This window comes from Cricetulus griseus, chromosome 8, assembly GCF_003668045.3.
Source record: "Cricetulus griseus strain 17A/GY chromosome 8, alternate assembly CriGri-PICRH-1.0, whole genome shotgun sequence".
Lineage (NCBI taxonomy): Eukaryota > Metazoa > Chordata > Mammalia > Rodentia > Cricetidae > Cricetulus > Cricetulus griseus.
Window position 1 is genome coordinate 62408938 of NC_048601.1, and position 27560 is coordinate 62436497.

Consider the following 27560-nt stretch of genomic DNA (forward strand, 5'->3'; position numbering starts at 1 on the left):
TCAAAAATGGCACAATAATGTTTATTTCAACCTTCAAACAGCACAAAGAAGTGACAGCTTCTGATGCCAAATCATACAAGTATTATTAGAGAACAAACAAAAACAAAGAAAGTCATTCAACAACAAAAAGTAAGTGCTTCACATCTCACGCAGGCCATACTGTGCGTGCGCGCTGCCAGCAGGCAAAAGCTTCCCACAACGTGCCTCCGACAGCAGGACCCAAGCAAGCCAGGGTCCCAGAGAAGGTGCATTCTCACCTGGGAGTTTAGCCCCAAGGCACTACAAATCCCACTGTTCCAATTAGACTTCTGTAAACCTGATCTTAAAATGTAACTAGGATTTGGGAGTGGTACAATGAAAACAACCTAAAATAGAACAGAGTATGGCAAGAAAGTAAACAAGATTTCCCATAAAGCATCAGGAGAAACTCGATGCTGGCTGGCTTAAGGAAATGCCATGTTGTTATTTCTCAGCAAATCTAAACCTCAGAAGCTTAACCGACAGGTCGAGTCAAAGCATTCAGAGACAATCCTGACCTCCTGTTTTTATTTATACATTTTTTTTGTTGTTTTTGGTAAATGTTTCATATAAAACATAAAATCAAGTTCTATTTTATAAAAAAAACTGAATATTTTAATAGTAAAAATATATATTTAAATTTCTTTTTAAAAAGACACATAGCAATACTTCATAAGACTGGATTTGACCACCCCCTCACCCACCCACCCGTGGCCAGCTGTCCACTCTGGCACTGTGGACAGCTACATTAAGGTACATTAAGGCAAAGGCTGCTGGAGAGGCATGTCCGCTGCGCCTGGACTGGAGGAGATTCAAGGTGTACGCCCTGCTCCTCACAGGGTCAGAAGGGCTTCTCCCTCACATTCACTGAGCCATCCTGCATCCCAAAGTAGACTCTCTCTGCCATGTTGATGAACAGGCCGGTGTCCACCACACCTGCAGAATGAAATAGGAACATTAAGGTCCAGCTTCCCAAGACAACTCCAACATCCAGAGTCTCTGGGAGCAAACAACCATAAACAGTGCCAGACAAAACACAAAACTAAAGCCTTGCTCTCTCAAAACAACTGAAAGAAACTGGAGTTATCTTTGTTCCTTCCTGGCACCTCTTCCTTCCACTACATCATGGCTTGCTCTGTGTACCCAAATGTGCCAGCTTCATCCCACCTTGGAGCCTCTGCTCATGCTGCTCCCCTTTCCTGAATGGTCATCCTTAACAGGGTCAAGGTTAGCTGCCCCTCTTTATCCTCCCATGTGTCTTCTACAGAGACCCTCCAAGACTATGCTATATAGACCCCCCTCCTCCAGGTATCTTCTCTATGAGATAATCACAAAGCATACACCTGACAAAGGAGTCACATCAGAATACAAGTCACTAAGTAAAAGACAACCCAAAAGAAAAGTGACTTATCAAGTACTTCTTTTTTTTTTTTAAGATTTTATTTATTTATTATGTATACAACATTCTGCTTCCATGTACATCTGCACACCAGAAGAGGGCACCAGATCTTATAACGGATGGTTGTGAGCCACCATGTGGTTGCTGGGAATTGAACTCAGGAAGAGCAGTCGGTGCTCTTAACCACTGAGCCATCTCTCCAACCCCCTCAAGTACTTCTTTTAAAAGCAACTCCAAAAAACCAGTGTTTCAAAGGGCATTCATTCATGCTCACTAGTGACAGGGCATCAAAGACTGACTACTCAGTCACCAGGGAAGTCATAACAGTTGCCCAGATTGTGAAGGCACAGACAGGAGCATTGCTTGGGTCATTGCTTGGGTTAAAGGGAGAAGGCAAGGGAGTTTCAACTTGTGTTTTTGTGGAAGATCATCTCAGAACAGGCCACTGCTTACCCACAGTTTAGAATAAGGTAATTTCCAAAGGATAAGTAAAATTAGAACATCTGTGGCAGCCCTCAATACATAAGCAAAATGAAATTGAGTGACTGAAGTATAACAGTCCAGGAACAAATAAATGGCCTGCACAACTACAGCTTCATTCTGATCAAAGCCTTTGTAACACAACCTAGAAGCTTCAAACCCACTTCAAAGGCTATAGAGAATCAGGGCAGTGGTCTACGGCAGATTCTGGAGCCTCCAGTCAATCAATTGCTAGGACTGACAGATCCCCTCACCTCTCAAAAACTCAAGGAAAGGCAGAACATGCTGAATGTGGCAGAGGATAGCCCCAATGAAACACACAGGACTGTTTGCTGAGTGTCTCACTTGTACAAATGCACCTGGGAATAAGCAGGAAAGCTTGTCCCATTCCTCTTTCCTGGATATTTTCCAACAGCAAAAAGGAAAAGGAGAGCCAACGACAAACCATGGATGGACCTGTGGTAACACGGCATCTTTCTCACTCTCAGTTGTAACTCTGAAGTCTCCAGGACATAGATTCTTCATGCTCAGTGAAAGGCAACATGGACAAAACTTCCCCACATATAACACTTCAAAGTCACAAAAGCCAAGAAAGGCCTGAGGAAGAGCAAGAGAGCCCCCTAGTGGGCAAAGGAGGAACCTGACTTTTCACTCCACCCTGGGTCACTCTGCCTAACTGCACAACATCTACCTCCTGCCTTCTTGGCCTTTGGGAGAGGTAACACTAAGCAACAGAGTAATTCATATTATTACTTCATGAATGAGGGAAAGATTGCCAGAAGACTAAAGACTGCCAGAGGCTAGACTTGGAAGAAGCTCATATAGTCACACTGGCTTCATTCCCAACTAGCACAAATAACTTAGAATCTAGCAAAAACAAAAGTGTGGGAGAGGTGGCAGTGGTGGCACAGGCCTTTAATCCCTGCACTCAGGAGGCAGAGGTAAGTGGATCTCTGAATTGAGGCATGCTGGTCTACAGAGTGGCAGGGCAGCCAGGACTACGGAGTAACCCTGTCTCAAAAAATAAAAATAAAAATAAAAATAAAAGTAAAAATGGGGGGGGGGTTGAAACAAGGCCTCATGTAGCCCAGGCTGGCCTCAAATCCATTGTAGCCAAGGAAGTCCTTGACCTCCTGATCCTGCCTCCACCTCCCAATTACCAGGATTACAGGCCTGTGTCCCTACTTGGGCATTAATGTAATAATTAATGATGACAACAGTGTGTCCTTTCTCCCTACAGCCTTTATTCATCCAACACTGCTTTAAGTGGAACTCATTTAATCCTCACACTAGTACTGGCTTCTTTTGCAGAGAAACTGAGGCACACAGCTGTCAGCTAGGGGCTCCAAGTTCACAGTGCTAGAGCACAGGTGGGTTAGAGTCTTTATCCAGGCAGTCTTCCCCCAGCCACCATACTGTGATAAACCGTTTTATCTACCTCACTACCCAGATATGATTAGACTGTTCCTCAACACTGCAAGGATGATGAGGTCTTTCAAATCACCTCTTCCTTTAAATCCCCTCTTACGAGCTCTGACCCTCCAGATTTCTTAAGCCTAGACTCCAATTCATCTCTATCCAGCTACCCCAATCTTCATCCGGATCCTCAATTCCTACTTAACTATCCCTTGGCATAAAGTCTATGCTTATATCATACGGCCTCACTTCAGCATGGCACATGAGCAAGTGAGCATTCAAGTTCAATGTTTAAGGTCTGGAGAGATGGCTTAGTGCTTTTAAGAGAGAATATTGCTCTTGTAGAGACCCAAGTTCAATTCCCAGCACCCATGTCACGTCAGAAGGCTCACGACTACCTCTAAATTCCAGGAGAACAAATGTTCTCTTCGGGTTTCTATAGGCACCTGCACCAGAATGCACATACTTGCACACACATAATTAAAAATAACACCAATCTTAAAAGTTCAAGGTCAAGAGGCAGACAACCTAGGGTTCCCACCTTGATGCTGAAATTATTAGACAAACCACTTAGTTTAGCTCTAGGCCTGTGTTGTCCCCTGTAATTACCTCATGCAAGTGAGAATCAAATGAAACTGTTTAGAACACTAAGCAGTGTCTAGATAACGTGATGCTAATACCCAGATCAACATCACTTCTATGAAACTGCTCCACACCTTTCAAAAAGGAATCTGTGAACTAAACTCCTGCTATTTCTCCAACAGAATCAGCACTTTCAGTATTTGCAGGCATGGCTTCACACAGCCTTCCCCAGGTGTACGTCACCTACCTTGAATCTAAGAGCAATCCCATGTATTATACAGGCATAGCACCTTGCCTAGATATGTAACCAATGAATGTGGGTGAACTGAGTTGCTTTTCCCTAAAAAGGTCAAAGAGGCTGCAGTCAAACTCCTGAAAAAGGGGAGGTGGGATCTCTCCCAGAGATGGTGACCTTATTTCAAAGCAAGCACCCTCTAACTTGCCATCAGCTCCAGGGCTATCCCAATTCAAACAGACTATAAAGTGCATACACATCAGCACTATTACATAAGCCAAGGGGAGGGAGATGATTCAAGTGTAACAAAACTAAGTCCTACAAAGCACACGTGCTCAAGCCTCTGTGGCCAAAAGAGCGAGCAGTTATGAAGGGACGGAGACTATGTCCAGTGAATACCACTCAGGTTACCTGGAGTCATTTTGATAGCTGTGTTCACTTCACTCCACTTGTGCACCCGGTCAAACTTCCAGTCCAGGATAAAATTCCCATTATCTGTCACCACAGGCCCCTAGAAGATAATTTTCCACGGTGACCAAGGATGAAAACATAGGTAGGCAAAGGAAAGTAAAGAGGACAACTAGACAGGTGTCCTAACTGATGGGCTCTGATCCTGCTCTGTGCTTCCTAGAAGGTGGCGACGTAAAGCAGCAGTGAGCATGTGCTCTGAGTTCTGGAGACTCGGATTTAAGTCTTAATACCACACAGGTAGAGAATTAAGAGGAGCCATTGGCTTCTCTGAACCTTGTTTCTCGAGCGGCAAAAAGGGGGACAGAGATGCAAACAGGAGGGCTCACAGAGAGAAATTTTTAGCTTACAGAGTGAAAACCTCCAACATAACTACATCTCAAAGTTTAGCATAAGCACCATCAATAATACAAAATAAGGTTGTACTGACTTCACACATCACACCCTCCCCATCAATGTCTCATTAAAAGGACAGGGCAGCCGGGCGGTGGTGGTGCACGCCTTTAATCCCAGCACTCGGGAAGCAGAGGCAGGCAGATCTCTGAGAGTTCGAGGCCAGCCTGGTCTCAGAGCAAGTGCCAGGATAGGCTCCAAAGCCAGAGAAACCCTGTCTCGGGGGGGGGGGGGGGGAGGACAGGGCATCTGGGCAGTGGTGACATATGCCTGTAATCCCAGCCCTCAGGAGGCAGAGGTAGTTGGATAGGAGTCTGAAGTCAGTCTGCTCTACAGAGTGAGTTCCAGGATAGCTGGGGCTACACAGAAACCCTGTCTCAAAAAAAAAAAAAAAAAATTAAAAAGGGGGGGGGGGAGAGAGACAGACAGTCAAACAGGTATGGGGATGGAAAGTTTTAGCTACAAATCCAGAAGTCCTCAACACGATTGGACACTAAAGAATAGGATTGTTTAACAATAAAAAATATTGACAAACATAAGTGAAAGGTTCAGGCTTTAATGCTCATCGGCAATAAAGAGACAGACCCCACCCCCTGACAACAGTCAGCACGCACAAGAAAACGTGCTATGTCATCATCACATCACCCACCACGCATGTGTGAGGACTCTGTGCATGAGTGGAAGCTCAGCGCGCAAGCGCAGTCTTCCCTTTAAAAGTTCCAACTTCCCTGCTACTCTACTCTACTCTTTCTTATTCCCTCCCTCTCACCTATGCGCCCTCTCTGCCTCTCTATGGGACTGGCTATGGCCTGTTCCTCTTCTCTCTTTAGTCTCCTACTCTCCTGGCCCTAATAATAAACTGGTTAACACGTCTCATCTGCCTCTTTTTCTCTTTTTCTTCAAAAACATAACATTAAGCATAGGCAAGACTCCTCTGCAGCCTGGAGTGGAGTCCAGTTAAAACTATACAAAGGTAAACGAGGTGTGGTGGCTTATGTCTATAATCCCAGCACTTGGTTAGGTAGAAGCAAGGAGATCAGAAGTTCAAAGTCAACTCCAACTATATAGCAAGTTCAAAGAAGCCTGAACTATGTACGGCCCCTCTCCTCAAACAAACAAAAATCAAGGGGAGAGGGCTGAGGCCTCGGCGAAGGCACAGTATAACCAGTTCTCCTTTTGAAGAAAGTCAAGAAAGCATGATCATTTCTTTTTCTCTATTTCCCAATTTTTTCTCATAGCTACATACATTTCAGTTTGGTTCATTACTTTTGGTTGTGTATTTAAATGCAAAAGAAAAAATTATTTCCAGGCCACAGCTATAAACTGATGAGAAACAACCCCACTGGGGTGCTGTGTGTTCCCCTCCCCCAAGAAAGTCTACTTACTGATACATTTAGGGTAGAAGGAGAAGGCAGGGCATATAGCTCAGTGGGGGAGTACTTGCCTGGTATTTCAAAAAGCCCTGGGCCTAATTCCTAACACTGAAAAAGAAAAAAAGGAAGGGAGTGGTGCTGCCTTGAGCAAAAAGTTCCTGGAAAGATCAGCATCTTCCTCCAGGCTTCTGCAGGACATTAACCAGCTGGAACTTCAATGGCTGGGTGTATGGAGTCTAGACTGTTACTCCTCCAGAGACAATTATCTTGAGCATCTACACCTTTTGAAAGGCAAAAAAAACCTTTGAAATGTAGACAATAAGAATGCTACCAGAGTCAGAGTGGTAGTGGTACAAGCCTTAAATCCCAGTGCTCAGGAGGCAGAGGCAGGTGGAGCTCTGAGAATTTGAGGCCAGTCTGGTCTACAGAGTTCCAGAACAGCCAGGGCTACACAGAGAAACTCTGTCTCAAAAAACAAAATAAAACAAAACAAAAAAAGGATACTACCAGATAGTGCTGAGGCCCAGAGCTAAGATTTCCCCATTTTACTGTGACCTGCCTACCTGGTGTTTCCAATGTATTTGAAAAGTGTCATTTTGTGATCTTCTTTGTTTTATCTCTGTACAAACTTAAAACTGTTACCACATTGGTGGCACACACCTTTAATCCCAGCACTCGGGAGGCAGAGGCAGGCAGATCTCTGTGAGTTTGAGGCCAGCCTGGTCTCCAGAGCGAGTGCCAGGATAGACTCTCCAAAGCTACACAGAGAAACCCTGTCTCGAAAAACCAAAAAAAAAAAAAAAAAAAAAAAAACTGTTATCTCACTGGAACACTGGAATGCAGAATTTGGGGTAACCTAGATCTGTATTCCCAGACCATCACTTATGCTCTTTGAGATGAGAGTTGTACTCTTACAGGTATAGCCACAAAAAAGCTGAGAGGAGAGAGGAAAATATCACACCAGGTAACCTAAAAGAACTTTCTGCCCCAAAGAGCTTCCAGAAGACAGACAGACAGACTGACAGAAACACACACACACACACACACACACACACACACACACACACACTCTTACGTTTCAGGAATCTAACTGCCACAGAAAGGAGGACAGGAACACACTGAGCCAGGGTGCTCGGAAACCTCCCTGGCCACTTACTGCCTTGTTGACAGCCATTCGAAGTTCTACCTCGCCCCCAAACTTCTGGGTCACAGCTCGGCTTACTGGGACATAAGCCATTGGGATGACCTCAATAGGGATCCCCTTGTGCCACCGATCTCCAAGGTTCTTTGAATCTTTCCTGGAAAGAATGCCAATCAAATTAAGTAAGTTCAACGTGCAACCAAATTCAGGCAAGAGGCTAACTAGACAGCTGGAGGGGAAAGGAATCAGGAACAGTACAGGGGGCTTCAGAAGTATGGGCTGCTTTACACTAAAGAGAAACTTGGACAATGTGGCAAAAATGTTAAAACCTGCCCTGCTGGCTTGTTGACTAACCTAGGTTTTTCCTTGCAGCTATGGTATTTCTTGAGTAAATACATATGCTGGTATCTCTTCTAGCATGCTCAGCATAGCACCCCTCAGGCGACTTGGGGGAAAAAAAAAAAAAAAAACAGCCCAGAAAGACTGAGCACAGACAGCACAGTCACGTGTGGCTTAGCCTGACCCCAGAGGAGGAGGACGAGCTGAGTCACTCACTGCCTGTGGAAGGGCTGGCCTGCTTCCTGAGGCTCCCTCTGAAAACATAATGAGTGACACATGCAGACTCGCTCTGCCCACAGGGTGACACTGTTTCCTCCCCATCCCCAAACCTGAGTGCTGGGATAATTAGCAGGAGTCTCTGCCTGGACTCCTAGAGAACAGGCAGGCAGTCCTTCCTGCATTCCGCTACAAGCTTTTCTCTGTACAGGGGATGAGACTTGGAAACCCATAATCCTTCTCAGCTGCAGCACAGAGCCCTGGAACGGTACCTGAAATCCGCGATCACAATGAAGCGACTGGCATAACCAGCCACAATCTTCTCCTGGGTCAGGCAGCCTCTAACAGGAAAAGAAGAAAGTGGACATTAGAGTGAGATCATCTTAATTTGGGGACTAAGGTCAGACACAGGAATCCCAAACATGCTCACTTAGAGAAATTTGACTTCTGTTTTAAAGAGCCACCCTCAATCCTATCGTGCTGCTTTCTAGTAAATGGAATACAAATACATTAGCTTGTGTCTGGTAGAAACCTAGGAATTGGACAATGGTTCCATTCAGGCCAAGCACATCCCTTCTGAGATATGTCTGAGAGGCACTGTGTTGGGGAGACATCTCTGAACATGTCCTGAAAAGACTGCCCTGTGGACTATGTGACAGCACATAGCTCAGACCCTGAATTGTCTGGCCTGTCTCTATTGCTCCCTAGGTAATTACTTCACACCTGTAGCCAGGATAACATAAAACATGATCATTCTGATGTTTCCAAATAAAGGAAGAGTTCCCCAAATGATCACAGACTCCAGAGTTTTAACACAAAAGCCACAGACCTAACCATCTAACCCAAGAATAATCAGAAATTCCAGGCTTGCTCAGAGGCATACGGTATCTTGTACTGATAAGAAGACAAACTCATAGGTATCCAGGACAACTGTTTACTGTCCTCCATTTCTGCCTTGTTAAGGATTAGCTGAGAGTCTTTTAGCAACCGAGTCCCACAACACTCACCCACCGCCCTTAATGAGATTGAGCTCGGCATCCACTTCATCAGCACCATCAATGGCAAGGTCAATCTGTGGAGAAGGAAGGAGCTGCTTGAGCTGAGATGCTGTGCCAAACCTTATCAAGCTGTAACAGCTCATCAGGTTCTCAGAGCTAGGCCCAGTATTTCCACTCAACCACCCAAGAGACTAAAAGGTACTTTGCTGAGGTCACAAGAGAAAGGAGCCTAAGACACACACTGTCCAACTCTTACCCACTACATTTGCTTCCCTTGGTCTGCTTGAACAAAGTGGAATTGTTAGCATGCATTTCCAAAAAGTTAAAACACTGATTGGCAGTAGTAGTCAAGGACAAACATTTAAGGTATTGTAGTGTGGAGCCCGCCAAAGGGCCATACACAGATATACAGCAGGACTGGAGCATGAAATTCCAAGGGGAGAGAAAAGATCATTAATGAAAAGGGCAGAGTAAAACTGATTCCAAAGATTGCACTAATGTGGACAGATACAGGCAATTCCAAATAGACAAGAATATTAAAAGAAGACATCTCTAAAGATGACAAACATTCAATATAATCTTGAATTTGGGAATGATTTCTGCCTACAGAAACCCAGAATCCCCCAGGAGGTCCTTCCCAAAGTTTACCATGTACTCCTTGGCATGGCTAGACCCTGTCAAATCCCCACCCCATGCCTGCCCGCTATGCCCAAATCACTACAGGAAGTCTGGGCATCACCCACATACCCAACGGCTATTATCTTCCTCTCCAGTGATCCTCTCTTGGCCTGCCATCGAGCCTCTGCAGCTAAGCACAAACCTAGCCTCTTGCTACAACACTGCCCTAGAGCCTGAAGTGTACAAGTTACAATTCTGTTTCTGCCACTTAAGCAAATAACGTACATACCCTTTCTACATCTAGCCACTGGGATAGTCAAGAGTACCCACTGTCAAATTAAACTTGCCCTAGCACTAATGACAACTCAGGTGGACTGGGTGACAGGTGTGCTGCTCACTCTCCACAGCTTCAGTCTCTTCTGGGTGCAACCCTTAAACCTAACAGCCTTTTCCACAAACATTAGTTTCCAAATGGCCACAGCTGCCTCAGATATGACTTCTCCCTCCACTTAGCTATAAGTTATGCAGGCTGGCTTACTTACAAGAAGGGACTCTCAGGAAACCATAGACCAGCCCTGGGGCTGTCCACACCCCTACTGAGCCCTAGAAGTTAAATCTCAGGGAAGCTAACTTGTACTATGCTTATACTAGAAATTAACCACCTCTTCCGCTTGTGATTTTGGGCAGAATTGACACTCGAGGTGAATATAATCGACTAATGTTTTCTGGGCCTGCCAATATATCTGGAGCCAAGAGGAGAGAGAGAGAGAGAGAGAGAGAGAGAGAGAGAGAGAGAGAGAGAGAGAGAGAGAGAGAGAGAGAGCGAGAACTCCATAAGTCTCTCTCTGCCTTACCTCTGGGTGTTGATCCAGGTCGCTGAGGGTTAAGCCATACTGCAAGATAAGCTGCCTGGCCTGGAGAGGGCAGGAAAAAACAACCACAATCATTTACTCTGAAAATATGGCAAGGGCCTGCAGAATTCTTTTGATGTTTCAAACCTTAAAGATTGACCTAGGTTCTCCTCTCTCATATCCTAAACTCACCTACCAACAGGTGGGAGATGTAGCCCACAAAAAGCAATGCTGACTGCTACTTCATTTCAGGAACTGCAGCACACTGGGGAGATGGTTCCAGGTGAGCTAAGGGCTTCCCCTCCCTGGTTTGGGAAACAATATCAGGGTGCTCCTAAAACTTCAAATACATCTGGGAGGCTGAGACACAATTCAAACCTAGCCTCAGCTAAAATCATAATGTCATGTCTCAAAAGACCAAGGACTGGGAACGGAGCTCTGTGATGGACATGTTCCAGGCATGCCAAAGGCCCCAGGTTAGATCCCTAGCATGGGCAGCAGTAGGGAGCTAAAAATAAGACCCAAATCCACAAAATACAAGATCCAGGAGGTTGAGGCAGGAGGACTTCGAGAATGGAAAAATCAGGGTCCCAGGGATCTACAGCTTCCTTCCTCACGCCAGACTCTGTCTCACCCGACAACACCCAAGCCACTCTCTGCCTGGAAACCATGCAGGCCAAGGAATCAGAACCTCCTGGCAGACACAGCTTTTCTCCCTCCGGTGGACCTTCTCAGACCCCACCCCACCCTTCTACACTGGGAGAAGGGTAGGCTGTAACTTTTTGGCCAGAAGGGAAACCATCAGGGTGAGGTAAGAATGGAACTCAGTTCAGAGTCACTTGTTCAAACTTCCAGAGTCTAACACCAGGTCATTTATTTTAGCCTTATTTAAACACAGCACCATTTTAGAAAACAGTTTGATAACAAGTAACTCAGTCCCATGAGTATAACAGAATGTAAGACTTGTTTACACTGAAACTCTTTACAAAGTACATCTAGCTTCTTTCATAAAGATGGATACTGCTGTCACAGGGATAGTGCCCAGGATATAGGTTATAGGGAGAACGGGTAAAAATAAATAATGCCTGTGGGTGTCAGGATTGGCCTGGCCCTAGGATAACATAGAAGTCATGGCCCTAAAATAACACAGAAGTCACTTAGGCTGCTGTAAAGTACTAGTAACATCACTCAAGTATGGGCTTTATAACCAGGAAGCAATGCTCAAGATTTAGGTGCAAAGCATCCTGGATACATAAACATAAATTCTGGGGGATATGAGTAAAGCTGGCTCTATGGATAGCAAAGATCACCAAGTTGTAAAATCCACTCTTTCTCAGCTTTCCGGAAGAACAGATAAGCATCTTCTTCCTTTGAAGAGATAAGCTGGCATGTTTAGCCTTTTCTGGCTTCTCCAGTGCTTATCTCCATACCCTCTACACCATCCTGTAGTGGTATATTATCTATGATTTATTAAAGCTTGCCTGAGGATTCAGAAAGCAAAGTCAGCCTCAAGATACACAGATCAGTCAGTGGTGATATACAACTTTAATTCCAGCAGCCAGAAGCTAAGAGGTGGTGGTACACACCTTTAATCCGACTCAGGATTGAGATAAATAGATCTCTGAGTTCAGGGCCACCCAGGGATACATGAGATTGAATCAGTCTAAAAGAGTAACAGATCACATGCCTTTAATCCCAGCACTAGAGGGGTACAAAAGATAGAAGCAAAGTCTTCTGTAGTCAGTAGAGGATTCATTCTCCAGCCACACTGAGAGGCAGCAGTTTGAGACTTGGAAAGAGCTGGTACGTGCAGGGCGTTGGTGGCGCACACCTTTAATCCCAGCACTGAGAGGCAGAGGCAGGCAGATCTCTGTGAGTTCGAGGCCAGCCTGGTCTCCAGAGCGAGTGCCAGGATAGGCTCCAAAGCTACACAGAGAAATCCTGTCTCGAAAAACCAAAAAAACAAACAAACAAACAAGAGCTGGTTGGTGGATCAGCCCTCTCAGCCTGAGCTAGAAGTGAGAGCTAGTGACCAGCTGCTTTGCTTCCCTGATATTCAGCTTGAACCCCAATATCTGTCTGAGTCTTTTATTTGTGTTACACCATCCCCAGTCCTGTATGTCAGCTCACAATACTATAAACAAGTTCCACCTGGGATCCCTGGCACATTTGGCATAGACTCATAAGCATTCCCTACCAGGCAACCCACAGCCACTGCACTCTTTTAAGAGCCAGAGAAGGAAACAGGAACCAAGGAATGGAATACTTACCCAACAAAGACAAGATCAGATATCAACACCCAGAATTATAGTCATCCCAAACCCAGATGCCTAGACACCATAGTAAAAATATAATCAATAACAGCCAGGACAATATGTGTCCCCTAGGGGGTGGGCCTATCCCAAAGGATACAAAAGACTCTGATGACACCCTATGGAAGGCCTCACCATCCAGGGGGAGCAGAAAAGATATGTGACAGATAAAGTTTTAGTTGGGGGGGGGGAACGGGTGGGAGAAGGGAACTGGGTTTGTCATGTAAAACAATCCTGTTTCTAATTCAAATAAAAAGTTGGGGGAAAAAATGTGTCCCCTAAAGCCTAGCAACCCCACTACAGTAGGTGCTGAGAAATGAAATATGGATGAAACACAAGACTAGGACTTCAAAATGGCTATTATAAATACAATCAGGGACCTTAAGGAGGGTATGAAAAAATTCTTTAATAAACTCTGTGAAAATACAAACTGTGGAATCAAAGAAAGCAGTTCAAGAACATGCAAGTAGAAACAGAATCAATAAAGAAAACACAAACTGAAAGAAACTAGAAATGAAAAATTTAGAAACTTGAAGAGGAACCTCAGAGGTAAGCCTCACCAATAGAATTCAAGAGCAATTTTGAATAGCCTATATCCCCCAGTGAAACAGAAGCAGTAATTAAGTCTCCCAAGCCAAAAAAAAAAAAAAAAAAAAAAAAAAAGCCCAATGCTAGATTATTTTAGAACAGAATTATACCAGTCTTTCAAAGAATTAACATCAATACTTCTCAAATTATTCTACAAAATAGAAACATAGGGAACATTGCCCAATTCATTACACAAGGCAATTATCCTGATGCCCAAACCACATGAAAACCCAACCAAAAAAAAGAGAGAGAATTCAGATCAATTCCCCTTGTGAACACAGATGCAAAAATTTTCAATAACATATTTGCAAAACAAATCTAAGAACACATCATAAAAATCATCCACCTTGATGAACTAGGCTTATCCCAGAGATGCAGGGTGGTTCAATATACACAAATCAATAAATATAATCCACCACATAAACAGAATGAAAGACAAAAAACGATCATCATTACATGCAGAAAAGGCCTCCGACATACTCCATGATAAAAGTCTTGGAGAGACTAGGGATACAAGGGACATACTCAACATAATAAAGGCAGTTTACAGTCATAGCCAACATCCCTTAAATGGAGAGAAACTCAAAGCAATTCCACTAAAATCAGGAACAAGACAAGGCTGTCCACTCCATACCTATTCAATATAGTACTTAAAGTCTTAGATAGAGCAATAAGACACCTGCAGGTGACCAAAAGGATACGAATTACAAAGGAAGAAGTATCTTTAACTACAGACAATAATAGAATACATAAGAAACCTGAAAAAACTCTACCAGGAAACTCCTTCAGCTGATAAAATACTTTCAGCAAAGTAGTAGAGCACAATATACATAAATTAGTAGCCCTGAAGGAACACTAGCCCACTTGAGCATGGCTCTAGCAGGTCTTGCCCTTCTTCCATTCCCTCTGCCTTGCTTTAAAAAAAAAAAGGAAGGGAGGGAGGGAGGGAGGGAGGGAGGGAGAAAGGAAGGAAGGAAGGAAGGAAGGAAGGAAGGAAGGAAGGAAGGAAGGAAGGAAGGAGGAAAGAGAAAAAGAAAAAGAAAAAGAAAAGATTAGATTACATTCCTGAAGCTAGCCCCCAAGGTCTACTCCCTTATTTGGCCACTTTCTTCTCCTGAGGGTGACTACCACGGTCCAGTTCACATCATTAAAGTCCAGCAATCAAAAGACCCCTTTTGTTCACCTAAATGACATGCCCAGTCAAAATATACCACCACATCCTAGCCAATTCTAACACAGACCTCCCCTTTTCTCTCTTATTAAAAACTACACCTAGAAGGTCATTTGCTGCTGTTTTTCTGCCTGAGTCAGAAAGCAGCCACTTTACCTTTCTCCCCCACTTTCATTTGCTTAATTAGAGATAACCCAGGATATATTATATTATTTGAGGCTATTGTAAAAGGTGTTAGCTGGGCGTTGGTGGCGCACACCTTTAATCCCAGCACTCGGGAGGCAGAGGCAGTCAGATCTCTGTGAGTTCGAGGCCAGCCTGGTCTCCAGAGCGAGTGCCAGGATAGGCTCCAAAGCTACACAAAGAAACCCTGTCTCAAAAAACCCAAAAAAAAAAGTAAAAGGTGTTTCCCTAATTTCTTTCTCAGTCTGTTTGTATATAGGAGGGCTTGAAGGAGATCCCTGCACAGTGGGGGCTCCCTCTCAGACCCAGATTAGGTACAAACCACACCCAAACACCTGTTTTCACAGAGAGAACCTTTACTGAGGTGCAGGGAATTCTCGAGGTATGGAGGAAGTGGGCATACTGTACTGAGGAGAGGTAACAAGCCACATGGCAGTTCATAGATAAACATAATCGGATTCATTTAAGTTTTAAGAGCTGGTTGGGAACAAATCTAAGCTAAGGCCAAACTTTCATAAATAATGAAAAGTCATTATTCAGGAGCTGGAAGTCCAAAGAAAGCCAACTCCAAGCCACTATGGAAATGGGTGTGACTGTTCAGAAAAGATGAGAATGATCTACCTCAAGATCACTCATGGGCACATACCCCAAGGATGCTTACCCTACCATAAAGATCCTGGACCAACCATGTTCATTACTGCTCTATTCATAATAGCCAGAAAGTATATGAAGAGATCAACAGATTAAAAAAAAAGATAAAGAAAATGTAGAACATTTACATAATAGAGTATTACTCAGCTCTTTAAAAAAATGAAATTCACTAGTAAATGGATGGAGCTAAAAAAAAAAAAATCCACCTGAATGAGGCAACCCAGACCAAAAAGGTAAATATGGTTTATATTCACTTGTAAGTGGATGTTAGTTGTTAAGTCTTTGATAAACAGACTATAATCCATAAAATCAGAGTTTAAGTATAGAATAAGAGACTGGGGTGGATTGGACCAGCATAGAAAGGGGAAATAGGATAGTTATGGATAGACTGGGGGGGGGGGGCTGGAACAGGAGGATCAAATAGAGATGCAGAGGGTAGAGAAGAGTCAGGGAAGAATAGAGAAAACTAAGAGTTTCCAGTTTCTTGGACTAAGTAGCTACCAATATTACCAGCTCTCCTGCCTGCCACTGTGGGAATACTCAACTTTTTTTCTTTTTCAACTTCTTTTCTTATAAATCCACTTGTAGGCCAGGAGTTGGTGGTACACACCTTTGATCCCAGCACTCGGGAGGCAGAGGCAGGCGGATCTCTGTGAGTTCAAGGCCAGCCTGGTCTCCAGAGCAAGTGCCAGGTTAGGCTCCAAAACTACACAGAGAAACCTGTCTCAAAAAACCAAATACACACACATACATACATACATACATACATACATACATACATACATCCGCAATTCTCTGGGGGACCCCAAACAGCTATTTGGTGGACAATGGCAAAACAGACAACCACATCCCCTTGGTTCTCAATCTACTGTTTAGCTTTCCCAGCTCCACTGTTTCCCCACATCCAGCCCTGACTGGCTATTGCAAATCAAAGAGCACACTATGCTTGTATTACTACAACTTCACAAACTCTTCTAGCATCATCCACTAACAGAGTCACAGTCCTCAAGGCTGAAGACCACATAGTTGTCTCTGCATACTCCACAGTGCCTAACACTTGAGGAAATATCCCTGAAGTAAATAAATGAATACATACAAAATTAAACCACCACCTGGGCATGGGGGCACATGCCTTTAATCCCAGCATTCACAAGGCAGAGGCAGGAAGATCTCCATGAGTTCAAGGTCAACCTGCTCTACAATGAGTTTCAGGTCAGTCAAGGCTATACTGAGACCCTGTCTCAAAAAATTACACCACCCAAGAGCTTGGTCAGCTCCCTTCCTATACCTGGATCTTTCAAGGAAAACAACTCTGATGACAACACAAAGACCTGGCAGCAGCGGTTAAGACACAGGAGGGAACACAGGATATGGTGTACCTGGAAAGATGTGGGGATGCAGATGAGGTCCAGATTCTCTTGCTTCACTCTTTCAGCTGTGGAGACAAGAGTCACACTGGTAGTATTTCATTCCCCACACTTGATTTTTCTTGTCACCTGTGTGTTTCTCAAATCCAAAGGGGAAAGGCCTATCCCCCACTGACAGTTGACTCTATGTTCCCATCTTCGATGAAAAAGCTAGTGACCTCATGAGAAAACTCAGTCCCTGAGAAGTAAATTACCTTGGTAATCACACAGCTAACCAGTGGCTGGAATATGGTTAGTGATCTTTCTTTCCTCTATCTTTTTCTTTTGGGGGGGATTTGGGGGGGTCAAGACAGGGTTTCTGTGTGACTCTAGCTATCTTGAAACTGTAGAGAAGGCTAGCCTTGAACTCAGAGATCCGCCTGCATCTGCCTGCTTTTGCCTATCCCTGATTCCCAATGCCGGGATTAAAGGTGTGGTTAGTGGCCTACTTTTCAATCTAAGCTACAATCCTACATTGCCTTTTCCAGGAAAGTACCAAAACTTCACTCTGCATTTAATAAGATATAAGGAGCTATAGGTCCCAAAGGATGATTAAAGGTTGGGAGAGACTACCTATTAAAATAATTTTAAATATGTTTGTCCTTTTTAAACTTTCAGGGAATCTTAAGTTTAGTAAGTCTTAAAAAAACTTCTCTTAAAATGCCAAGTCTTTTTAATCAAGTCTGTCTCTTGGAAGGTTTAGATATCAACTCCTGTGAATCCACAGTAATTCCTGTGCCATAAAGTTCTCCATACACAGGGTTAAAGTAGATATACTGGTCACTAAATCTCCCATCAGCCATCACCGCCATAATACAGCCACTTCCCGATCACAACAGGAACCTGGGTTTTGCCTCCTGGGCCCTGACCCTTGGCACCTGCCAAAGATGGGCATTTGGGCAAGCCTCTTCCAGGCTTTGTTTTTTCTAACAAAGAATGGAGCAGTAAAACCTGTCTAGCAGCCATAGGAGCTGATAATGTCTGAGCCTCTCCTAAGCACAGACAGGACCCAATTAGAGTGAAGTCAACACCTACAAAACCAGCCACTAACTACAGGAGCCTCATCGTTGCTAGGGTCATAGACGGGACACTGTGACCTCAATTTGTTTGCCTGGAACACACAGGCTCCAGAGGAAACCTGAGGCCACATACAGGAACCCTGATGTGTGCGCACCATCAAATTCTGCTTAGGCCTCAGCTAAGTCAATTGCTCCCCTCCAGCTAAACACAGTAAACATAGCAGGGCTCTCCTATAGTCAGCTGAAGAGGGCCAAGGCTCTCTCTTTCCTAAGAAGAACAGAAACACTCAACTAACCTCAGGTGAACAGCCCACTTTACCCAGCTCTGCAAGGCTGGGTGGGAACTAAGACAAGCACCAAACCTTTGCCCACTCCCTTCCCTTCCTCCACCTCCTACCCCAAGAACACACAAGAAACATCCAGTAAACGGTCCGAGAACATACCTATTCGCTGAACAGCATGGACAATTGTAGAACCACTTCCAATTCCCAGCACTTGGTTATTCTGCCAAAAAGACGGAAGGAAAAACAAAATTCATTACAGTAGTTTTACTCCCCTCGACTAGACATATAGCACTGATATCATAAACAGCAGTTCACTAGCACAGGTGCAAGACGGGTAGGTACTATGCCTACTTTAGAGACATGTAACCACTAAACCTCGAAGCTGTACTTTATACTGCTATCCAGCCGACAGAGCACTCCCCTTTCCTTTCTGACACTACTACCATTCCCATTTCGCCACTCCTCCCTACACACACTCCAAATGAGTAACCAGCTCAATTATTCTACATTAACTGAAGCTGGCCTCACAGAACTGGCCTAAAAAAAAAAAAAAATTAAAGATCCCTGGCCAATCCAAGGGAGGAAATGAGAAAGAATGGGAGGGATGGAGAGAGGGAGGGAGGATAGCTTCGGTAAGGCTGGAAAGCTGGGCTTTCTGGCTACCTTTTCACAAAAGCTCAAGTCTCAGAAGGCAGGGAATACCATCTTCACATAGAAATCTCATGGATACATCACGCTCTGCCAAAGTCAGTAAGAGAAGGGAGAGTAGGAAATGACTTCAGAAGTAAATCTTCCTTCTGTCCAGCTAACACCAACAGGCCCTACTCTGCATGGAAAGAGAATGAAAGCTTAGAATGTCTTCATAGACAGAGCATTTCTCTAGCCAGAACCCGTGCTGGAGGCTGTTAGGCCTAGCCTCGTCCCAAAGATGCAGGTGTAATGGTGAAAAGGCAGGAAAGGATCTTACTCAACGTAATTACACATAAAAGAGAGCACCAAGCATTTCAGCCATCTTCAGGGCACTGACTTTGATTTTACATAGGGGAGGAAAGGACAAGAGGGACACATCATTAAGCAATGCTGGTCAAACTCTGGACTGTCTGATCACTGTCTCAGTTGAGATTCTACAAGGTACTTCAAAGATATCCTCATTGCTGAAGGAAACATCCAAGCTGAAATGACAGCTCCTACTTGAGGGTGACTTCATCACAGAGTGATCTTCCTAGTTTCCATCATTCCTGAAACACAGGTCTAAGAAAATGACTGGAGACTTCCAGGTGTGTTTGAGGGTCTAGAATAGCACACTGTAAGAGTTGATGGCAGTAAGCTGCTTCATTACCTTCACTCTTGAAGCAGGATGAGACACACAGCACTGGATTTTAGACCAACACTCCATGAATGATTAACATGTCATGTGCATAATTAAGCAAGTATTTAACTCAAAGTAAAGGGTACAGATACAGATGGAGACAGAAGATGATGGGCTTTTATCCTGCTTTTAATCACCTTGTGGACCCTTAGCAAGAAGTAGTCTCTTTAGAATATGCTCTGCCTCCCAAATACAAAGGACAGGAAACATGTGCCCCAACACTAAGCCTGCCATCCTAAGAAAGAGAAGATACCTATGATCAGGTGGTAGACCACAAAGAAAAACAAAACAGGGACACTAACTATCAAAAACAAACATGGAGTTTGGTTCCTAAGCAACTTCCTGGGAACACCCTCCTTCAGGCTAAGGCAAAACCAACCACCAACCAGAGCAGCAGCTAATAATGAACACTGCCTAGAAAAGTGGTTTTCAACCTATGGACAGAGACCCTTTTGGGGGTCAAAAGACCCTTTCACAGGGTCACTATCAGATATCCTGAATGTAAGATATTCACATTACAATTCAAAACAGTAGCAAAATTACAGTTATGAAGTAGCAATGAAAATAATTTTACAGTTGGGGGATCACCACAATGTGAGGACCTGTATTAAAGGGTCACAGCATTAGAAAGGTTGAGAACCACTGGCCTATAAAATCTACACTTATCTTCCACAAAGAAGTAATACCACCAAGGTGGTGATGGCGTTCACCTTTAATCCTAGCAATCAGGAGGCAGAAGGCAGACAGATCTCTGTGAGTTTGAGGCCAGCCTGGTCTACAGAGTGAGTCCCAGGACAGACAGGGCTGTTATGCAGAGAAACCCTGTTTCAAAAAAAAAAAAAGAGAGAGAGAGAGAGAGAGAACCTGCATAAAGCCTAGAGCCTAGTTTCACAATGATCCCTATGATCTAGAGACCCACTAACCCACTCCACAGATTCATGCAACACTACAAGAACTGAGGACTCTAAGTAAGCCACAGATTACTAGATCCCTTCAACAGAATTCTGCCACATGCCTGTACTATTCCATGCTACAAGAGTGTGTGCAATGTGACAGCCCCATAGACTGACTTCAACCTGCAGAAAACTGTTAGCAAATCTTATTCATAAAATTCAATTCACTGTATTCCATGAGATGCAACTACTTATTATCCTGCATTTATTATACAATAAATTCTAGTCTTTAAAAATTCATCTAATTTGGGCTAGAGAGATGGCTTGGAAGTTAAGAGCACTGACTGTTCTTCCAGAGGTCCTAAGTTCAATTCCCAGCAACCACATGGTGGCTCACAACCATCTGTAATAAGATATGGTGCCCTCTTCTGGTGTACAAACATATAGAGGCAGAATGTTGTATACATAATAAATAAATAATTTTTTAAAAAATTTTTAATTTTATTCATGTAGCATTAATTTAATGAGCTGAATAAAATGTTGATATAAGAAGTTAGTGTACTTACAAAGAAAATCATCTTATAACCCTATCAACCACACACAACCTCACTTTACACAATTCAAGGAGTTAAGACGGCTGAAAGAACACTGCATCTGAAATTTCTTAGAGTGGAACAACTATTAGCAATTCACTTGGCAAGGGAAAGACCACTGTGAAACTTCCTCGTAGGAGGAAGAAACCAAGGGCTGCAGCTAAAACGTCTCATATCCCCCCCCAGTACAAAAGCCACAGTAATGTGCAGGGGTAGGCCCACAGCCCCAGAGTCCCAGAGCCCCAGAGCTCCTTCTCAAAATTAGACTATATCTAAAACTAAAAGCCAGAAAATGACCAATAAGTACAAAGAATTTAGAAAAACAAACAAATCAAATCATAACGGCAATCACACACTTAAACTAAAAATGTTTCTAGCTGGGCCTCTCCTACCTACAGTCTACATTAAGACTTTTTTTGGGGGGGGGGGTTGAAACAGGGTTTCTCTGTGTGGCTTTGGAGCCTATCCTGACACTCGCTCTGGAGATCAGGCTGGCCTCAAACTCACAGAGATCTGTCTGCCTCTGCCTCCCGAGTGTTGTTGGGATTAACGGCATGCGCCACCAATGCCCAGTCTCTACATTAAGACTTTATCCATCATTTTCTGTGAGGTTTTTTGTTTGTTTGTTTGTTTGTTTGTTTGGGGGGGTCTGTTTTCAGATTACTGCATAAAGAATTTCACGAGTCAGAGTTAAAAGCACCTCAAATGATAACACTGTACAAGTTGTGGGGCTTTTAATTAAGAGGGGGATATTCTACTGTCACAAGGAAATCCTCACTTAAGCTTTAGGAAGACACAGGCATTCAAACCCAGGAAGTTGAGGCAGTCATCCTGGCCAATTCAGTCTGTCAGAAACTGGGCTGTGTTCTTGCCTGCTCACCCTATAGCTGAGTCGTCTCCACACACTAGATGCTTGTGACAGTGCCACTGTGGGCAAACTTCTTGCCCACCTTCCCTATTTTATCATGATCAACAGCAACCACTGGGACAGTACAGTAAGGATCTTCCTGAGGTTTCTCCGTTGAATTCTTGTAGACAGAGACTCCTCAATGCTGACAGGAAGCAGGCCATCATCCTTACTTCTTACACCAGCAAAAAGTGAAAGAGTAGAAGTTCTGGATATAGGATTGCTTTTCCTGTGTGGAAACAGCCTGCAACAGGTGACTGCAGGAGGACGGGTGAGCACTACAAGTGAGGGGGACTCAATTTCTGTGGATTGTTTGCTAGTTTATTGAGACAGAGTCTCACTAGGTAGCTCTGGCTGCCATGGAACTATGTAGACCAAGCTGGTCTCAAATTCAGAGATATGCCTGCCTCTGCCTCTCAAATTCCAAGTTAAAGGAGCACGCCACCACACCCAGCAATTTCTATGTTTCCAATCAGGCAGAAGCCTAGATTAACAAATAGTTCCAAACTCACCGAAGACACCAAGAGGCTTAGCCCACCAGAGCCAATCTTATAGATTCCACCTGCCAGGATGCCTTCACGGGAGCAAAGCACCTAATAAAGTCATCAACTGCCCCCATAAACCCAAAAATACATGGGACTCATACAAGTAAAGGAAACTAACAACACAAAACATTTAAAACAACTAAATATCTCAAGATGTATTCAAATCATGGTGAACATCTTTTTTTTTTTTTTTTTTTGAGACAGGGTTTCTCTGTGTAAGAGTCCTGGCTGTCTTGGAACTCACTCTGTAGACCAGACAGGCCTCAAACTCACTGAGATTTGCCTTCCTGTGCCTCCTGGGTGCTGGGATTAAAGGTGTGCACCACCGCCACCCAGCCTAACATCTCCATTTCTTTTGGGGGGTGGGAGGTGGTTTCAAGACAGGGTTTTTCTGTGCCTTTGGAGACTGTCCTGGAACTAGCTCTTGTAGACCAGGCTGGTCTTGAACTCAACAGAGATCTGCCTGCCTCTGCCTCCCGGGTGCTGGGACTAAAGGCATGCACCACCACCGCCAAACACATCTCCATTTCTTAAAGCCTAGGTAAACTTAACCTGACCTTCACTTTTGACCTGAAGCTGAGAATCTGACTGTCAGATTCCTCATTAGCTCGTGTGGCTCCCAGCAGTCAAGCAGCACTCAGATGAACCTAGTACATCAGACATGCTCTACTCTGTAAGATGAATTGAAATAAAATGACAGAGGCAGGAGTCTGTGCCCTAGTCCAACTAGAAGTGGCCAAGGGCTGCCTGCAAACTAGCCCAACAGCTGACAGCCCTTCTAATGGGCAGTCCTAAACAGTATAGTGTCCAATGGGGTGATCTCAAAAATCTATGAGATTGGCTCTGGTGGGTTGGGGGGAGGGGCGGGATATGTGATGAGTCTGGAACAGTGTGTTAGTAAAACAGGCTTTTATCAGACTGAAAACACAGAATTCGATAGGTGTGGTGGTCCACACCTTTAATTCCAGCATTTGAGAGTTAGTGGCAGGCAAATCTCTTGAGAGTCTGAGGGCCAGCCTAGTCTACATAGTGAATTCCACAGCAACCAGGGCTATCTAGTGAGACTGTCTCAAAAAACAAACTACCAATGTTACTACTAATAATAATATTAATACTAGTGTCTGCTCACTAGTTTCCTCAAGCTAAGCTGATCTCAAAACAAAGCCGAGGCCTCACAAAGAGCAAAGGATGAAGCAACAGGCCATGAGGACAGCACAGTAACACATCCAAGATAACTACATTTTTAGAATCAGGCAGGTCTGGACCTGGTTGCAAAGATTCAACTGAGAATTCTGAGTTTTCCATCTACTCTGAAGTAGAAACAGTCAGCGGAGATTGGGGAGACTGGAAACCCCAAACTCAGAGAGCCTAGGAAAAGGGCCTCCATAACCCACAACCACCATATCAGTGTTCACACTCTACACAACCCAATGAACATTGCCTAAGCAGGTCTCACTGTACCCAACACTGAATGTGCAGATAACGATAAGTCTCCTCCCAGAGCTCATGGGGAGTTAGGCAAGAGAAATGCACAGAGGACTAGAGCATAGGTCACAAGTGTCTGGAGTCATAAACAATTGAAGGAAGCTGAGTGTAGCACCACATACCTATAATGCCAGCACTTAGGCGGTAGAATCAGAGCATCTAGGTATGTGGTGGTGCACACCTTTAATCCCAGCACTCAAGGCCAGCGTGGTTCACATATCAAGTTCCTGGCAAGCTGCTAGTCAGCCTGAGTCTCCAAATAGGAAGAGGAAATTATCTTCTAGTGTCCTTAGGAAGCCAAGGGAAAACTGGAAATAGTAAAGACCTTTGAATCAAACCCTACAGGACAAACAACCCTATTTGAAGACATTCCCAAAATTCAATAGAGATCTCCCAAGGATTCTCTGGTAATTCTTTGAGTATAGCTAGAATCCAGTGTTTGGGGACTCTAACATGAGATGAAAGCTTGCAGATTTTAGTTTAATCAAATACGTAACTATAAAACAAAGGTCAGGGAGACATGTGCCACTAAACGTTAAACGATAGCTTAGATAAGGGGCTCTCCTAAGGTATAGATTGCATTTACCAATCTGTTAAGTCACTTCATGAAGGTATTTTGAAATTTCACTTTACGTTCCAGTTTTACAGCTGTGGCACCAAATTCCAAACACAAAGCCAAATCACTCATTTTACGTTCATACTCATATACCCTACACCCTCTTAAATCGAGTATAAAATCCTATGCAAACTAAAGGAGCAAAGAGCTACACCAGAACAGAAGAGCATAGAAACCCTGCCTGAAACAAGAGTGGTGTAGAACAGACTGAGCCAGAGGTTATCAGACCCGGACCCACCCACTCAGGCCGCCCTCACGCATGGCAGGAAGTTAGAAAAATCTCTAAGAACATCATCTTTGCAAAGCAGCTTTGTGCAGCATAACACTAGCAAATGGAAAAAAAAAAAAAAACTTCCTTTTATGCAGAAATGGATTCTGATAACCCTATCTAAGAAGCAGAAACCGAGACCAGGAAACTCCACCACAGGGCTGCAGAAATAATACAGTTAAGATAATTAACCTGCTACACTGAGAGTCCACTCATAGCACCACACCTGCCACTTAACAAGCCAAATGGGGACGCAACCTGACTGAGTAACTGTTAAACATCTGGACTCCACCTGAAGAACACCACTTCCAGGTGTCGTGTCCACCCGGCCCTGTCAACAGCAAGGCTTAACTTGATGGCTTCTTTGTAAAGATTGCACTCAAGTTCCCAAGCAGGAGGAGCTGAAAAGCTTGTTTGGAGTAAAATTTCAAAAACTCTTTGCAAACCAGTTCTCCAGTGGCTTTCCGGAGAATGAGAAGTGAAGAACTCGAGGCAGCCTCAGGGCTCACCATTTTCAATGGGCTGACTAGGAAGGAGGCAGGCATTAACAACCTGACAGACTCTCAACAGGGTAATGCCAGGCTCCTCGGTACACTCAGTTGCAGCCGGACAGGAAATCTTGGTGGGGTGGGGGGCTCTATTTGGGGGAGAGTTGGCACCTACCAATTCGACGTCTACAAGGCCTTTCAGGGGTTGGGAAGAGCAGCGTGTATTCGGATACAAGGCTCACCCTCTCCCTCTCCTGCTGCCGCCCCCCTCCCTTTCAGGCGTCAGGCGTCAGGCGCAGCACGAAGCCATCACGCCGCCACAAGCTGCCCACCTTCACGTGGTTCTCCACCGCCGTGTGGCTCGCCAGCTTCTTAGCCTCCTCGGCCTTGGACATCGTGGAGGGGGCTGGGCCGCCCGCGCTCGAGCCTCCCTTGTGGCCGTGGGTCTCAGACTGTGCACGCCCCGGCAGTTGCACATGGGAGCCCGAGAGGCCCCAGTTGTTCCCGCCCCCGCCCGAGGCCGCGCCCCCGGCCCGCCCGGGCAGTGGGGCCAGGACCCGCCCGTAGAGGGTGCTGAAGGGCCCGGGGCGCTGCATCCCGCCACCTCGCTCCAGCCTCTGCGGCCGCCCCGCCCCCCGCGCCTCCGGAAATCGGCTCGCTCGAGCAACCTAATCCGCGCGCATTGCTGAGCGCATGCTGCTGGGAAATGTAGTCCCGAGGAGTCAGCGGCCTCAAGCCTTGAGGCAATCTGGACTACAAGCCCCACAATGCGTGCGACCTAGCGAGCAAATCGCCCGCCTTGACTCCCGCCTTTCTGTCCGGAAGGTCAGGATAGCAGCTGTCTAGAAAACCAACAACTGTCTGCCCTGAGGTAAAGTGTTTACACCGTCAGGTGAACTCCGAGAACTTTTCTGGCTGTACACGCATTCAAAAAACAGTGCAAAAAAAAAAAAAAAAAAAAAAAAAAAAAGGAGAGACCTGTTGAAAACCTGACTTTGTTTTCCCCAGAAACTCAAGTTCTAACAACACAACTTTTTTGTGTAATTGCATTTTATTACTTAAGTTGTACTTTGTGTGCTTGAGTGCAGGCTTGTGTGGGTCATAGAGGACAACTTGCAGGAGTCCATTATCTGACAACTTGGGTAGTGGGAATTGAACACCTATGTCAGTACTTAACTGGCTGAGCCACCTCACCTCACAACAAGATTGGCTCCTTGGTGACATACACTTGAGACTCCCAGGCCTTCTGAAGTCTGCTAGACCTTCACAAACCCAAGACCACAAGTTCAGTCGGTAGCCTTGGATTATTGTTCTGCTGTTGGTATTGGATGGCATGGTGTGTAGACGGAGCCTGGGTGTTCACACAGGCCAGTGTGCCCTCTAGAGATCCCGCAGTTCTTGATGATGAGGAATTTTAAAACTCAAACCTTTGGGCCTCCTCTGCCTTTAGTTTGCTGCAATGTAAGGGTGAAGAATTCTTATCACCACCTTTTACAAGCTGGAAACTGGTGCTAAGCCTTACTGAACACTTGGAAGTTCTTAATCTCTTTCTACAGCCTCACTAGCCTGTACTCACTGTGTAGCCCAAACTGGCCTGGAACTTGGACATTCTGAGCTTGGATTACATGAGTATGTCATCAAATAGAGCTGGGAGCTCTTTTTGTTGGTTTTGGGGTTTTCCAGACAGGGTTTCTCTGTGTAGCTTTGGAGCCAGTCCTGGCACTCTGTAGACCAGACTGGCCTTGAACTTGCAGAGATCTGCCTGCCTCTGCTTTCAAAGTGCTGGGATTAAAGGCGTGTGCCACCACACCCCTAACTAGAATTTTCCAAGAACCCCTAGGAACAATAAAGGTAAGTTGCAACACCTATTTGCAACTTTTCCAGCCTGAGTTTTATCTTATCAGAGTGTAATCCTGCCCAGTACACTCAGGGACCACTTGATAGACTCCTTTACCAAAAAAGGAGGGGAAAGTTCTTCAGTCACCATTAGGAGCCACCAAAAGCAGGTATACAAGTGCTGTTCAGACACTTGAACGTGACTCTCTTGAGGAGCCCACATCCACACTTGGGATATTAGTTGTCTTAGCTGTGTTGAAGCACCGTGAACAAAAGCAACTTGGAGTGGAAAACAATTATTCAAATTACAAATCCTGAATCACAGTCCACTAAGGGAAGCCATGGCAGGAACCTGGAGGCAGGAGCTGATGCAGGGGCCATGAGGGGTCTGTTTACTGGATCACTCTTCCTGGCTTTCC

The 27560-nt window shown here is 44.7% G+C and overlaps 1 protein-coding gene across 2 annotated transcripts; it reads right to left on the reverse strand.

Annotated features, from left to right (window-relative positions):
- Positions 1-25939, reverse strand: Rpia (ribose 5-phosphate isomerase A). Of its 2 annotated transcripts, XM_027429544.2 has the most exons (9): positions 25638-25939; positions 18301-18361; positions 16812-16867; positions 10531-10590; positions 9068-9132; positions 8333-8401; positions 7521-7662; positions 4542-4641; positions 1-954 (listed from the first exon to the last, which is right to left on the reverse strand). In XM_027429544.2, the coding sequence occupies exons 1-9, from the start codon at positions 25899-25901 to the stop codon at positions 860-862; spliced, it is 912 nt and encodes a 303-aa protein (XP_027285345.1). In that variant the 5' UTR covers positions 25902-25939; the 3' UTR covers positions 1-859. The 2 variants fall into 2 exon arrangements, with proteins under 2 accessions (XP_027285345.1, XP_027285346.1); XM_027429545.2 differs by lacking the exons at positions 16812-16867; positions 18301-18361.
- Between the last annotated feature and the right edge of the window lie 1621 nt (positions 25940-27560).